At 39.4% G+C, this 16,305-nt stretch overlaps 1 protein-coding gene across 2 annotated transcripts in view; it reads right to left on the minus strand.

Moving 5' to 3' along the window:
• Window positions 1-1,711: 1,711 nt before the first annotated feature.
• Window positions 1,712-16,305, minus strand: part of LOC120807001 (protein phosphatase 1 regulatory subunit 1A-like) — a 30,667-nt gene continuing 16,073 nt past the window's right edge. The window contains exons 3-8 of one of the 2 annotated variants that reach the window (XR_005709774.1): window positions 9,718-9,755; window positions 9,490-9,553; window positions 7,065-7,247; window positions 4,807-4,935; window positions 3,984-4,225; window positions 1,712-2,794 (exon numbers count right to left, since the gene is read on the minus strand). Coding sequence is in view for 1 of the 2 variants with exons in the window: in XM_040158597.1 (XP_040014531.1) it covers window positions 4,146-4,225; window positions 4,807-4,935; window positions 7,065-7,247; window positions 9,490-9,553; window positions 9,718-9,755 (494 nt within the window). In the remaining variant the exon portion in view is untranslated. Of the gene's footprint in view, window positions 4,226-4,806; window positions 4,936-7,064; window positions 7,248-9,489; window positions 9,554-9,717; window positions 9,756-16,305 lie in introns of both variants that reach the window. The other variant, XM_040158597.1, reaches the window with a different exon arrangement.

Raw genomic sequence — 16,305 nt, forward strand, 5'->3', positions numbered from 1 at the left:
AATACTGCACGTAATCCATTTTTAACCACTTACAGGGATGTTTGTAGCATGTTTAGATCTATAAAGTCAGATTTAGTTGAGCATTCTCATCAACACACAAACAATAGTTACTATTTAATTGCCCTTTGAGTTAAAAAAGTGGAGCCTGCTTGTCGAAGAAGAAGGCAATGTGTATCCACCAAAAACCCATTGTCCTGTTCTGTTAAAGTACACTTGACCTATACAGAGGAGCCGTGTCTGCTTCGCGATCATAACTGAGCAATAGCAGCGTCATTCACATGGCTAATAGGAAAATATGTAATTTTAAAATAGCTCAGACATATTAGTAACAGCATTTACACCTTCGTATTTGGAGATAATAGTTCCCAAGCTTCAATCCACCCAAAACCTTGACCCTACACTTCCTATAGGCAACTTTTAAACATCTGTTATTAGATCCCCCTTTTGATTTTAACATGCACAGTACTCAAGGAGCCCCTTAGAAAGCTGTCCTGTGCCTGCGTAACCATTCGTTTCAGTTCTCTGCTCTCCCAGCAGGAGGGGCTGTAGAGCAAAGTGAGACAATTAGCTCCAGGGTTGCCCAGAGGCCTCAGCTTCAAAGCCAATTTCTGATTCTCACAATTGTCAGTTGAGCAGTTTACAATAACCCCTTCAGCCTTCTTCATTTTAGGGCAAAGAGGACAAATGAAGCTTCGTTATATCTGAATCAACTGGGAGGATTTAACATTAAAAAAAAATAACAACGACTGAAGGCAAAGTTCTGTTACTTCCCTGTTAAATGTGCATTATCTAAGGTGTGCATGCAGTGCTCACACGGTTGTAACCAAACCCCCAAAACACAAACACATACGTAGTGATGCCATGAAATCATTATAACAAACAGGCATGAAATTTGTTCTGTGTCTTATGTGAGTGCAGATGTATGCAGTATCTCAGCTCACAGGCAAAAGATGCTCAGGATATCCTGCATTTTTTTTTTTTTTTTAAGATACTCGACATCTCTCCCTGAGCCAAAATTTAAAAATTGCAAGATCAGAGTGACATAGAAACAGAAAACAGAAACAGAAACTTTGGCTTTTATTCCCAAGGGATCCCAGAGCATATCCACCTCAGGTGATGACTGCAACATGCTTTCACAGCAAAAATTTGTTCTAGAGGCGATCAATCTCACACAGGCTACGGTACCTCAAAAGGCAACTGGAAATGTCTGTATAGATGCCACCTTAAATTAGCTTAAATGGCTGCAGTGTTAAAAAAGATATTTGTGAAAAACAGTTCTGTTTATGAAAAATGTATGTGTCTTAATGCTCCCGGCTCTGAGTGCATTGAATTATTTATTGGCAGAGTGCCTATTTTTAGAGTATACTCAAGTGAACCTCCACCAAACACATGACCAGTGGCGCAATGATGTCAGATTCTTTTGGTTTCACTTGAGCTTAACTTAAGTTTTTTGGAGATTTCAGCCTAAAATACTCTTTTTTGACATTTTAACAGGAAAGCAGATCATGGTTTCCTTTGCTTTGGACGCTCAAGATGACTATTTTCTAAAAAAAAAAAAAAAAGTTGAGAGCAGACATTATGCTGACACCGATGGATGGATGCTTAGATTAATGTAAAAGAAAAACACCTAATCACCAATTTAAACATTTTATTGTATCAAACAAATTTAGATTACAGATGTAATCATCAATCGATTCAAGTAAAACTGGAACAAAAGCTCCCCAGATTGAATTCATGTAAAGTACACTATTGCCATTCAAAAACAGAACAAACATTACGTGGTCCATAAATACACTGCAGAAGAAGAAAACAAAAGCTTGCACAGGAATGTTTTACCGTCTTTCTTGTTCATTGCGGACATAGCGGCCATTGTTGGCAACCGGTAGATAAACTGCTCATACTGTGGCTGATTAATCTGCTAAAGTGACATCAATACTAGGGTGACTTTAGTTTTCTGTTTCAGTTTCATTCTTTTGTTTAATTTCTTTCAGACATGCCAAGAACAATGTGAAGGTTAGGGAAGGATTGTCACATGATCTACATAATAATGCCACTTCAGTGATACAGACAACAAATGAAATGACAAACATTTACTGTAATAGTGTAGCGATGACTTTGATGATGATGCTCTTGTTACATACAAAACTAGAAATAAAAGGGAACGCCAGTAATTACAATTTGTGTCTGGTATTTAAAATGTTTGTTTCACTGTTTAAATTAGTTCCAATTCAAAAATGAAACCCAGTAAGGACATTACGCTTAGAAAAAAGTGCCATGCAAGGAGGTGTTTTATGACCAGGATTTAGATTTTCCAATGCATTCAAGTGTCAAAAATGAGGGTGCAATTTATTCACTGGACATGGATTTGTCCTTTTTAATCAAAAATATGCAAATGGTTCTGCAAGCACAATCCTCTGTAAAGTACCCTGCTTGTCAGCTAGAGATTTACAACCACATGATTTGGCTTATAATGGTCTGGGTTTCAGTGCATTACTCTAACAAGACATGATATCATTATTATTAATTGAGATATTACCAGTAATAACGTCCTCATTGCCATGCTTTGGGAATAAAAGCATCTTTGATTTATAATATGACCAAGATAATCAAACATTAAAGTCCAACTGAAATCACATTTAGCTATCCCTCTTTACAGTCAAAAACAATGTCAACACGTTTTTGTTTTTTAATGCATTGTCAGTACATTTTTATTATTAAGAAGAAGATAAAAAAGGTCTTGGGGGAAATATCAGAACTATTCCTTTTCCTCTTAGCAGCTGGGGGTGTGCTGTGTCTGTGATTAGCAGGACAAGGGGAGACAAACAAACTTACATTATAGTCGACAAGTCACGGGCAGACAGTGTGTTGTTAGTGCTACTCAAGAGTAAAGATCCCACGAGCATCTAACTGGACTGAAGTGACATTTATAGGTACGTTTTACACGCTATTTACTGTGCTGCAGCTGAGCAGCTTCTCTGCAAACTGATGTCAGCAGTGCACTTTTCCCCGGTGACTGTTTGGTTGCTCGTTCTACGAGCTAAGGAGCAGGAGAAGATATGTGTTCATGTTTGTAAGTTAGATAAGAAAGAGACTTTAGCAGGAAAGGTAATGTAGGTTTTTGTTATGAGTCTGAGTCTCTCATGTTGTGTAGCAGGCTGCGAGTTGACTCTCATTAACTGCCCATGATACAACGGTAAGGTTACTGCGTTATGCAAATGTGGTTTGAAATGAAGCCATTTGACTGGCTGTAATTTAAATTCTCCATCTACATAGACCATGATGTATACAGAGAAATAAAAATGCTAAAATTGGGGGCCCAAAGAATTATGGCATTTTTGAATGAGTTATCAATCAGTTATCAAAATAATTGCCAATTAATTTTCTGCTGATCAACTAACAACTGAATCAAATAACTGTTGCAGCTCTATCTGATGTAGCAGAGAAAAACTTTCAATTAATTTCAGTTGGACTTTAGGGACACATTTGTAGATGTCCAATCTAGTATGGTAAACATATATTTATGCATTTAAACTGTCAGTCAACCCAAATATACTGTCCACTAATTTAAGACTGAGTATCTTGGTCACTGGGACAAAGTGAATTTGAATTTATTTTTTATTTAAGTTATTTATGAGGTACCAATGCATTTTTATTGTTTTGAGATGGAACAATAATTGCAGAAGTCATGGCACATATTTAATGATGAAAATTGCCTAAAACAATTGCAAATATAAAATTGGCTGCCTTTTTTGAACGTTCAAACAGACATTAAGCATGTGAGTTGTGGTAGTTTATGATAATGATTGTGTGAACGAGACAGGAAAAGACTGTCCCATTAACTAGATCTTAACTCCCAGTTTGGTTCATACATACAGTACGCTAGTTTTAGTTTTAGATAAGTGCAGGGGAAGCAATAGAAAACAGATATAATTAAATAATTGTCCCTTTACATGAGATGTTTGACACAAAATAAGTGTAGAAACCTTTGTTCTTGTTCTCGAGGTGGTAACTAAGGCCTGACTGTAGAGGAATATACTGTATTTGCCCTGATGTTTCTAAAAAGTGGATCTGCAGACACAATCTTCTGTCATTGTGTTGGGCTGGCTGAGTCGACTGAGCAGCATTGTGTTGTGCAGAAGAAAACTCTATTTCTCTTTCTCCAGGCTGCATTTCTTTGTCTTTTCCTCTGCCGGCTGACTCGCACTGGATGCGGCAGCTTTTGTGTCTGCAAAATATAGAAGGTGACATTAAAGACTGAGAGATAAGAAAGAGCGAGATGAGGCTGCCATTGAGGGATCTGACTGGTGTCTTGCAGCCCAGCAAAAAAATAAATAAATAAATTTGGTAAACAACGTCGGTATGGTTGTTTCTCCAAATTAAGAGAAAATTACACTGTGTTTTCTGTTGCTTTGTGTTTAACTATATAAAAACCAAGGTCATTATATACATTATTGCATCTGGCCTTGCTGTACCAGTGGTGGAGAGTTAGACAGAAAGCCAGGTAGAAAGAAGTTCTGTAATCCACTCACACTCACACTTTTGCTTTTCGTAATTTGAAGGGAAAACTTAATCTTTTGACAAGGTTTATTTGTGCCGCTAAGCTACAAAAGTCTGACATGATGGCAATGTTACATGTTGGTTTCATGTCTGAATCATGTCTGAATCATGCCCAAATCACTTTAATGTACAGGTCACAACAACAATCTTTCTAGGTCCGAAGGGTCCCTGAGGGAATAGGAGATGAAGGAGATGTGAGAGGCAAAAGAGTCCTGCACAACTGTGGTTGCTCTTTCGACTCTTATGTACCTGCTTGTGCGTCGTTCTGTTGCGATGAGGGATCTGCTACATTGGCAACGCTGGAACAATCCTCTTTCTCCTGGGAGAGGGGGCACTCGAGTCCACCTGCAGCCTCTAATAGACTTTCCCTCGAGAACTCTGCAGGGGGCAGACAGACAAATGGAGGGACGAGATGGAGGGTTAGATAGTTATTGATATACTGTTACAAACCAGAGAGAGATGGCACTCTTCCTCGTCATCATACAGCGCTGTGGAAAAAAATGCTAAGGTTTCATGTTTATTGTTCAATTATGTTAGAGTACATAACTAGTTCCCTGCTTATCATTAATCCCTGCCACCTGAGATTTACAGTTGCATTTATTTACTCATGCTGAGTGAATTCAAAAGGCTGATCTTTAAGCGAAAGCCACACTCGACTGGACTGGTGTTAATGGTCATCGATTTGTTTCCCCCAGCTTCCTCTTTGCTCTTTTCATCTGGCCCGAGGACTTAATTTGCAGCTCCTCTACAACGTAAGAGCAACCCCAACAAACATGGACATCTTGTGACCCTTTTTCAAGGCTTTACACCACAAAGAACATCTGTGTCCCAGTGACTTAAAATGGAAGTACAACAGCATTAACAAAAATTAAATTTTGGCACTCAGGCGCCATTGCTTCAGAAAAACAGCCCTGTCCACGCATGATGCATTAGTCCTGGGCAATTACTGTGTGTGTGAACAGTATGTGCTCTACTCTGTGACAATCTATTCACCTGCTATTGGAGTGATTTATTTGGTGCGAGCTGAAAAGCTGACCTCTGTTTTTTGTTATTAGAGGTAAAGAATGTGGCACAGAGACGAGAGAGTATCCGCCAAGGCACTTTGAAAATGCGTTTTCATTAAAGGAATAGGTCTACATTTTAGGAAATACGCTTATTTGCTTCCTTGTTGAGAGTTGGATGAGAAGATTGATACCATTCTCACGCTAAATATGTGGCTTGAGCCAGCAGCTGGTTAGCTTAGCTTAGCTTAGCATGAAGCCTGAAAACAGGGGGAGACAGCTAGCCCGGCTCTGTCCAAAGTTAACAAAATCCACCTACCATCACCTCTAAAGTTCACGTAATAACACGTTATATCTTGATTTTTTTAACCTGTGAGAAAACCAAGGAGTTAAAGGAACAGTTCAACATTTTATGAGGGTTGTGTGCCGGACTATTTGTGTGACTATGTATTTAGTGGTAAAAGAGCAAATTGAAATTCCATTTTAAAAAATTACACTTTGTGTTTACTTACTCACTGCAAACTGCTCCTGGCTGAGAAATAGTCCAGCACATAGCCACCATAAAATGTCGAACTGATATTTTTACACCTTGGTTTTTGCACAGATTAAAGAAAAACAAGCTGTAACGTGCTAATGTGCAGTGAGCTTCGGAGGTGCCGGTGGATGGATTTTGTTCCCTCTGGAATGAGCCAGGCAAGCTGTTTCCAATCTTCCTGTTAAGCTAAGCTAACCAGCTGCTGGCTCATGCTACATATTTAGAGTGAGAATGGTATTGATCTTCTCTGTCTTTAAGCATTCCTTTCTATGCCCCTTTCCAATCCTTTTATTTCACTTACCCTCCTCCCCCTCTTTCTCTTTAACCCTAACCCGCATTCACATACATCCCTTCCAGCCATTTTAATGCTTCCTACCTCATTCTAAGCTTTACTTTTACCCCCTTTTCTCTTAATTCTACACCCCTCCCTCATGTTAATTAGCTATATTGGTTTCACTCCTTATCCTTAATGTGGCTTTGCATAAGCTTTTTCAGGGGGGGCGGGCGGAGGGGGCTTACATGCAGAGACAAACAACCATTCATGCTCACATTCACACCCATGGGAAATTTTAGAGCCGCCAATAATCCTAACCCGTATGTCTTTCGACCTTGACGAGGAAATCCACGCAGGCAAGGGGAGAACATGCAAAGTCCACACAGAAAGGCCTCGGCCGGCCGGTAGGGTGGAGCCCACATTCTTTACAATTTCATGTAGCAAATCTTCCACTTCTTTTTCTCTACCCCACTAATCATCTCTCACTGTTGTATTGGTACCTTTACATAAGTAAAGGAACAGTTGCAAGTCCAGACAGACAGTTCCTCACCCTTATATCTATGATGGGTTAAGACTGTCTAGAGGGAAAACATGAACTTGATCAGTAGTAGATTTTCAAGGAGGTTTGTGTGGGGTAGGCAGACACAACACTGCAAGCATGCAATAAAATCCTCTTCTTCACCGTCTCCAAACGTACCCTCCATTTGGCAGCGCAGTTTCTCAAAGGCCTCCGCAGTGGCCTCATCGTCGTGTGGGAGCTCCTCCCCGGGGGGAACAGAGTCGGGGCTGGGCCGGTCCGACAGGCAGCTCTCTGAGGAGCACTCGTCCGCAGCTCCCTGCTGCTGCCTGTACAGATGGTGCTCTACCAGGAACTGCAGCTCTGGGAGGAGGGAGGTAGCGATCGGAGAGGTGAGAGACGAGCAGGGAAGAGAAGATGTAAATGAAGGAAAAATAAAGTTGGTTAAGAGTAAAGAGTTAACGGGGAGAGAGCGAGAAGATAACAGGGGGGAGAGTGGATTTGGTAGGAATAGTGGAGTTAAAGTGGAAAGTCAAAAGCGTGAACTCATTGGGGATATGGAGGGAGAAAGAGGACAAGCAAGAAAAAGAAAGTGGTGTGAGATGAAGAGAGCCAGTGGGAGAGAAGAAGGGTTATGAATGGTAGTCAGGAAAGAGAGATGGAAGGAAGGAGAGTCAGTGTAGGTGGAGTTTCAGCGTGAAATCCATCACTTCAAAAGAATATTGTTCCGTAGGTTAAACATGTTTTTAAAAAACCAGCAAGATTTGGTGAACAACCTGCAGTGTTTGTAGTGAGGGGGCAAGTAAAGATACATCAAAGTTTGGAGACGATTAGTTTAATCGTCTTCGTCGACCTCCTTCAGCCATGGTTTTATTACTTTTAATCTGCACGTAGTGGGAAACTAAAGCCCACTGATTATCGCCTGGGTTTCGTCTAAGCAGTGACTCATCACACTTTGAGCTGTTTAGCTGTGAAACTAATTGATGAATAAATATCCTAGAGCTCCAAATTTCACTTATCTTCTCATTATTGTTCCCTTGCTTCAGTTTCAAATGATTCTCTGTTTTAGTGCACACACTCTACATAAAATAATTTACATTCGTATAAAGTGGAAATTGACACTTAAAATTGGATTGGAGTTTCACCGCTGCGACCAAAAGAACCTACACAAATGTCCGGCACTGCAACACTTCTAGGGCTCTGTGTGCATTTTGTTCTTCAGGCTGTCTGGTGGTGCGGGACCCTAAGTGCCCTAATCTCACATGGATCCAGTTTGAGCTAAAAAAAAAATGGAAATTCGCAGAAAATATGCGATAATGAGTTCTCGCTGTGACAAGTGCCACCCTGACTGACTCCGTGGCTGACATAGGACGCTCAAGGTAGAACAAACTTCCATCATTAGCTTAGCTAGCTCATCAAATAAATTCAAGTTACCTGACATTTGACAACATGGAGCAATTTGAAGCTGGAAGTTGGACATACTAATAGCTTAATAGGATATGTTGACATTTTTAAAATCTGTTTTCAAACAATCCTTGCAGGCCTATTATTCGAACTGAAACTGTTTTTTTTTTTTCGTTTTTTTTCTTCTTGTGTAATCACTCCTCCAGTGTAAGTGATGGGGAACAAAATCTACAGTCCATGTTCAGGGCAAAAATGTATTATAAAGTTTCTATGAAGCTTCAGCAGCCTGAGTGTGCAGGTCCCGGACAGTGTTTCCTTGCTGAGCTATGATGGAGGGATAGAAACACAGCAACTGTAAAAAGACTGATTATAGTGACCAAAAACTGTTCCTCTGTAAATGTGGGCATGCTTATGTTTGATTCAGTACAGGGCTATCTTTCTGGATTACATCTTGTGGCGTTTCTCACATTTTCTCGCTTATGGGCTGACATCTTTGTTTTCAGGAGATTTTCCTTTTCTTCTTAGACAGGCTGTTTCGGGAACGGTTGCTGTTATGGGCCTTTTTATATAAGGGGTGATTGATTTGACTTGACCTGACTTGCATGGTCACATGCCACTTCATTTAGCTATAATATCAGCTTGGTTTGACTTGCTCACAAACTGTATCAACCAACCCCTTTGTTGTCCCTGCAACTGTGAAAACATGGACGCCTGCGCTCTGCTAAAATCAGACTGATCTAAATTATGAAGAACGGCTACAACGGTACCAGCCTTTTCCAAACAGCTTTTGTGTTTCATCTTCTCCAGACCTCCGTGATGTGAGCCATAAGAGGGACAGTTTGAGATTAAATGAGGCCAAGCAGGATTCTTGTAAAAGACAGAATATCAGACGTTACAGGGTGTGACTGTAGCTGTAGCCTTGCAGACAGTCATCTGCAGAAAAAAGCTTTATGGTGTCTAACTGGAGTTTTCTTTTCTTTTTTTTTTTTTGCAGTACTTTTTAAAATTTTTGCACTTTGGCAGCAAGTAAAGCTTTAAAAGTTATATATATAGTATAGTTTAGCTCAGTCCAATTAAAATGAGCAGAAATAGCAGTAAAAATTCAGACCTTTACCATTTCATGGGTACCATCAGTGTGAACTCACACATAAAATGCCAACATCACATAAGGGATGATGACAAGGATGATAACTGACGCTACCTTTCATTGTGGGAGTTCCCTTTTGCCCTTTTCGCCGTTGTCGAGGGGAGTTCAGCAAGGCTGCCTATAAAACATCAACATCGCTTATCAGCTGGGCACAGAGCACCAAGATGGAAAAGATTGTTCTAGTAGAGATGGAGCTAATCTACAAAAGAAAAACAGAATTCACATAATTCTGTAACCTTGTTAGAAATAAAAAGCTCTGTAAAACATCAGGAATTAGATTACCTTGTACAGCTGGTTTGGGAGACGATCTTCATCTATTTCTGCGATAAAAGAAAATAATCAGTTATGTTCCATACACAATAGAACTATGATCATAAGAGATTTAAAGTACATACAGACTACATGTGGTAGACTAAATTCATGGGGCCCACATATTGTGCAGTCTTGATAATGTTTTTTATTAGCCCAGTTGCTCTCTTCAGTATGTCAGAGTACTGTCGCTGGATTGGCCCTGAGTCCAGGCAGAGCAGAGTAGAGTGGATTAATGGGTGACCTCCAGCCAGACGGTTTCTGACACAGCATTGCAGTAGGTGTTTCTACCAGGCATTGTGAGCTGAAGTAGTTTACTTTCTATTCCCCACCATCATCTATGAATAAAAACAGACTGTCTGGATAATTTCCGCTGACAAAGGGGCTGCTAATCCACCCTCATCAACTTCCTAATAAACCCACGCATACAGCCAACTACTGCTGACAAATAAACAGTAAAACACTGTTTTTACAAACCCCCTGAAGGGAAGTAAGTGTGTAGCAAAATAAGTGAACCCTGCAGCTGAGTTGATTATTATTACTTAAAGCAGCCAGTGGTAAAAAGGTTAATGTTCTTAACTTGAGTATTTTTAATTTTATGCTACTTTGTACTTTTAATTCACTACATTTATGTGGCAGCTGTAGGTAGTGGTTACTTTTTAGATTAAGTTTTTTGATATTACTGCAACAGTAATAACAATCCAGTATTATAATATATATTAATGCAACACTGACAGAGCAAATTTTAGCTGCATAGTGAGTCTTTTTACTTTTCTGCTCTAGGTATATTTTTCTGATAATACTTTCACATTTTCACTTACTAAGTGACATTTTGAATGCAGGACTTTTACTTGTAGTGGAGTATTTTTACAGTGTTATACTGGTAGTTTTACTTGCAATGTGTGCATACACAGCTGTAGAGGTTATTGGTTTATGAGAACAAAAGAAACACCAACATGCAGTGGTGGAGCATGTACTCAGATCCTTTACTTAATTAAAAGTACTAATACCACAGTGTAGAAATACCGTTACAAGTTAAGGTCCTGCACTGAAAATTTTACTTAAGTGAAAGTACTTAAGGATAATCAGAAAAATGTACTTCAGGTATTAAAAGTAAATGTACTCAATGCAGAAAACTGTCTCAGTGCCTGTGAGTGTTACTGTATTATATATCATTAGGTTATTATTAGTCATACAATAATGTGTAAGCAGCAGTTTACTGCTGTAGCTGGTTGAGGCTTCACAAAAGCCTGTTTTGTCCAACCAACAGTGCAAACCTCAAAATTACGTGAAAATAAATACAAATTATTAAAATGATTGAAACAAAAATCAGAAAATCCTCATATTTGAGAAGCTGGACCCAGGAATAGTTTGTTATTTTTGCATGTACATACTACCGCGTAGTTTAATTTATAACAACAACAATCTTAATTTCTGAAGTAACCAGATAATTGTAGTGGAATAAAAAGTACAATATAATTACAAAGAGGTATAAATAGGCGTGAAAAATTAATACTCAGGTAGAGTACAAGTACCTCAACTTTGCGCTTAAGTACAGTACTTGAGTAGATGCACTTAGTTACATTCCACTACCGCTGACTTGATAATACACACACACATATGAAGCTCATATATCTCCCACAGGATCAAGAAAAGCTTTACCATCAATATGTGAAACATGACTCTGTGGTCCCTATAGAAAAGGACTTAAATAGAAAAAAAAAAATCAGCTGACTGGAGTACAGTGAATCCATTAACTGTGATCAATAGTGACTGTGTTGAACCCGCATCCCACCCTCTGTTTTACAGCCTAGGAACTTTTTTTCTAGGACACCACCTTGTTGCTTGGCAACCCAAGCATCCCTAGGCACTAGGAAGGCACTCTGTGTGTGTGCGTGTGTGTGTGTGTGCGTGTGCGCCAGCGAGCATGTGTATATATTATTCCTACTTAAAAGAATATGTCAGTGATGTGCTTGTTTCTTTATTCATCGCTCTCTCACTCTTTCACTCTGCACCAAACACAAACCCAGTGGAGTTATAAAAGCCTGACTCGAAAACCATGAAATGTCATATCAGGAAGCATTCATCTTCATGCTGCACGTGTCTATGGTGACGCTTGGAACTGGTTCTTATTTTTAGCAACTTGCAGGACTGTGAAAGACTGAGAAGGTTCATACGACCAATATGGATTTCGTTCCAAATCAATTCCAGGAAATGAGCCCGTCAAGGCTGTCCTTCAAGTCACAGGGTAAAGCTTGAGATTTATAAACAGGTATTTGACAGACAGTTATCGAACCCTGTCAGTCTGAACTTTGACTTGCATCCCAGCAGAGCTAAATGTAATCTGTTATGAAACATTTTGTACGTCAATGAAACAGGTGTCAACATGTTTTAAAAAGAAGGAAAAAAAAAGACAGCAAATATCATAATAAAACATTAAGTGTGAGGACACAATCAAAAAAATAAATGCATTTTCAATAAAAGGGGTGAACCAATGGAACAATCTAGCCTGACATCCCATCCCACTCTGTGTACATGACGTCGCTTCTTGTTTGTTTATGACTGTTGATATGATGTTTGTATTCAATGTACCAGTATCCAGATCAGTTTTTTGATGTGATGATGCTATGGTGAAGGTTTGGTTGGGTCTAAGCACAAAGCCAACTTGGTAACATTTAGGAAAAAAGATCATGGTTTGGTTGTAAAGAAGTACTTTGTTGAGGTTAAAGGACATCAGTCATCATGGTTACAATAATATCCTCTTGCATGGGGTCAGGGAACAAGCATGGTCATGCTTAAAATAAACCAGCTTTGACTGTCAGGTTGAAACTGGAAACAGACCTGTCCATTAACCCCAACGTCCCCCCGGCGTGGATTGTAGTTGCTCTATATTAACGTCGCCTGTCTTCCTCCCTTGCTCCCCACATTATTAATACAGCCACTAGGAAGCTTTGTCACTTGAATGTCAACATGTTGTTTTGGGGTTTTTGCTGAAACGACTGATGCTGTTGTTCTTCTCGGCAGGATATCCTCACACTTACATGTGCATGATGCATGTGTATGAATATGTATATGCAAAACTAGACTGTGCTGCTTGTACATAGTATTTATTGTACACAGTTTTGTGATAAGGGTAGGTGTACTGAGCTCCGGCTTCAGTCTACCCCTTTTCAGTCATTGCTACAATCTGCTTTGCATATTTACTCTTTTTTTTGTAGCTGTTTAAGCCATTTGTTGTTGTTTTAAGATTTAATTTTATTACTATTTTTTTGTAACTTACAGTAAAAACCAAGTTAAAGATCAATAAAGATACTAATTTTAGATATGAATAAACAGTTCACTTGCAGGGATGATGGTAGTTTTAATTGCAGAATCACGGCATCTTAAGTAGCTCTAACAATTTTACACCTGCTGTGATGTCAAACAGTCAAAATAGATACTGTAATTGTCTTGTGTAGGAAGGGTGTCTTGACCCTGAAAAGATGAGCTAAGAGTAAGCTGGAAAATTCTGCAATTGCAGACATGATAATTAGCCATGTTTTTGCACCATAGATGGGATGAAATTGTAGCTTCATATTTATCACGTGTGTTCTCAGTTTTTAATTTTATGTTTAAAATAGTGCCTAGGATAAATGCAGTGCAACTGAGGACAAAAACAGCAGCTGTGGCTTCATCTGAACAAACAACGTGATGGTTATCGTCAGCACGAGTGGTAGACATGGTTGAAATATCATTTGGGTCAAGAAACGTAACATATGGCTTTCACGTGGCTGATATTCAGATTGTTTTGCCTGCGTATTGAGCCCAGAATGCGAGAAAGAGCCAATAAAAAAGCCATTCCAGCAGTGATGAGTCTATAACTGCAACTCCCAGCTGACTGACTGTCTGGCTCAAAGCCAGATGAGAACAGAGAAGATCCTCTGACTCTAGATAAGCTCCCTTCCATAGCTGGTGTCAGTTTATAGTTGCTGAACTGCATTTGATGAAGAAAAATGTGCAAAATAAAGAAAACCCTTGAACCGTGTGTTAAACAATAAAGAAACTGAAGTCACTCATGCATCTTAAAGGGTTGTTTTATCTTTGTTGTTTTTACACTTGTTTACTGTAGTGAAGCAAATGGCAAAGAAACTGAGGGAAAAAAAGAATTGGCTTTCTTCTTTTTTTGCACAAATAACACGTGGCTCCTTTTTTAAAAATTTCAAATAATTGTTCTCCCCCCTCACGTCCCACTTATTTGACCTTAAAAAACCCAGCAACTAACTATATTCCAAACACAGATATTAACTCCTCATCAAGAAAAAGAAAGAAAGAAAAATGTAAATTGTTTTACTATTTGTTACGTTCAGAATGGAAATGTTGAAATTAGGACCGGGAAGTACTGCATAGAGCAAGCAATCATGAGAAAAAGCAACATAACAGAAAATATTGCAGCACTGGTGCAAGAGTGGCAACAAGATGCGGCGAAGGATCAGGACACTGAATAGACTGATATCAATTCTTTTGTTCACCTCTAGTAGAAACAGAAAGAAACAGGGGGGGTACTACATAAAAGTGATGCTTGTCAGTGTCATATTCAGAAAGGGCTCGATTTAAACATTACTCTGCCCATCTTATATGTATATAAAAAACAAAATAAAAGTTAATAGTTTCATATACTTTAATACATTTAGATATTCTGTCTTTGTTGTGCTTTGTTTTGTCACACTAAAGGTGTCTTTTTGTCTGTCTCTCAAGGAATCAGTAAAGACATGAGTCGTCCCACAAAGCCAGCCTCCTCTCCAGAGGAGGTTCAAATCAAGCACACTCTTAACACAATTCCTGCTTCCTCATTATTTAGCCCTCAGCCTGCATCCCAGTCGTCTGTACATCTGTGGATGCTTTTGCGATGTGCTGTTGGGGTTCACAGCCCACAGGGCAGAGCAATCTGGGGAGCATTAAATAATGCAGGGGTCTGTCTGATGTGGGGCACACCATTACTGCACCAGCGCAGCTCCTCTCCCTCATCATCATATCTACTCCTCCCCATCCCCCTGCTATCTAGAACATCCTCATCCCTCACACACACACAACTGTAACTGTCTCGGTCTCCGATTGTGTCTCTGTGTCCGATTTGATGTTTGTCTTTGCCTCTGTTGGTCTGTCAATCCCTTCGTCTCTGGCTCTAATTTTGTTTTGTTTTTTTTTCATCTCTGTCTTAAATCTCTCCGTGACATGGCTGTCTTTCTCAGAATTTCTCATTTTGAAGACACGTACACACACACAGCGAGGTGCAAACCAGTGTGAGATTAAGTACGAGCTCATACAAAAAACAAAAAAAAATCAAGCAAGCACACACAGCTCCTCTCCAATATTTAATGCCTTATTCCCCAAATATTTCTGGGTATCTTGGCCTAATTACGGTAATTACCACCCTGGTGAGGGCAAGATAGCAAAATTATACTAGATTTGATATTGTTATTAACCCCACAGGGGGAAACTAATCTGGTCTCCAATTTACAGTTACAAATATCAAGTAAAGTCAATTTTACAGACACACGTCAGACAGGTCACAGCAGACCAACATATGAAAGACATACAGCACTAACACTACACACACAAGCTAACAGTGGGACGCAGGAGCCCACCTAGCCACTGAATTAAACAAGAAAAGAGTCTACAGCCCTGCTAGTGGCTCCGTGAGGCTGTAATACGCATTGTAAAGAAAACCAAACCGTTATTAGATAAACCAGAGTGTTGGGCAAATGTAGTCAACTCAAACAGAAAGAGAAAACCAATAGTGAAAAGCAGCAACCTTTGAAAATGGCAGAAATTTAGTAATAATGTGCAAAGAATAGATGTAAATAAGAAGAACAGATTCACAAGCAATTGTTTATATGCATCAAAATCTAATTTATAGAAATAATTGTACGTAATTTAGCCAAATAATACTTTTTTTTCCTTTTTTTTACCTAGCGTATTGATTTTCTCTAATAGTACTCTCAGATCCATTCAGATCCTTTCAGGTGTTAGATATATTGAAACGCAGACCCAAGACCCGTGAGACCAAACCCAACCCAATTAGATGGAGTATAATTTGGATCCGGTCTGACTCGGGTCCCAGGTTGCATCTGGGTTCATCGAGAATGAATGGCCCAATAAAAGACTTTTACTGTGAACAACAACCTGCCATTAGCTAGACGTGTTCAGCACATGTGCCAATGAATCTCTGTCAATGAACTTTTGAAGTGAACTGACTCTACTGAATCATCACTGGCACCGACGGAAACAGCAGCATTTAGCAGCTGGCGACTGAGATCCTCGTTTTCAGCTCAGCTGTGGTTCAGAGTACGTTACCTCCTCATTAAAGGCATATTAAAAGAGCATGAAAGCCACAAAAACAATCATAATCTGATAACTTTGTCAATAATAAAAAGCTGCTGAGCTATTAAGCTAATGGGGAGTGCTTGCATAGGCTAGTTTTCTACTCAACCGAACTGAGTCTGAACCTGCAACAGACTGAACGTATTATTGAACTGAAGACAGCGCTGAATGTCAGGCTGTGTGAAAGTAAATGCAGTTGTT

The sequence above is a fragment of the Xiphias gladius genome, chromosome 21 (genome assembly GCF_016859285.1).
Source record: "Xiphias gladius isolate SHS-SW01 ecotype Sanya breed wild chromosome 21, ASM1685928v1, whole genome shotgun sequence".
Lineage (NCBI taxonomy): Eukaryota > Metazoa > Chordata > Actinopteri > Istiophoriformes > Xiphiidae > Xiphias > Xiphias gladius.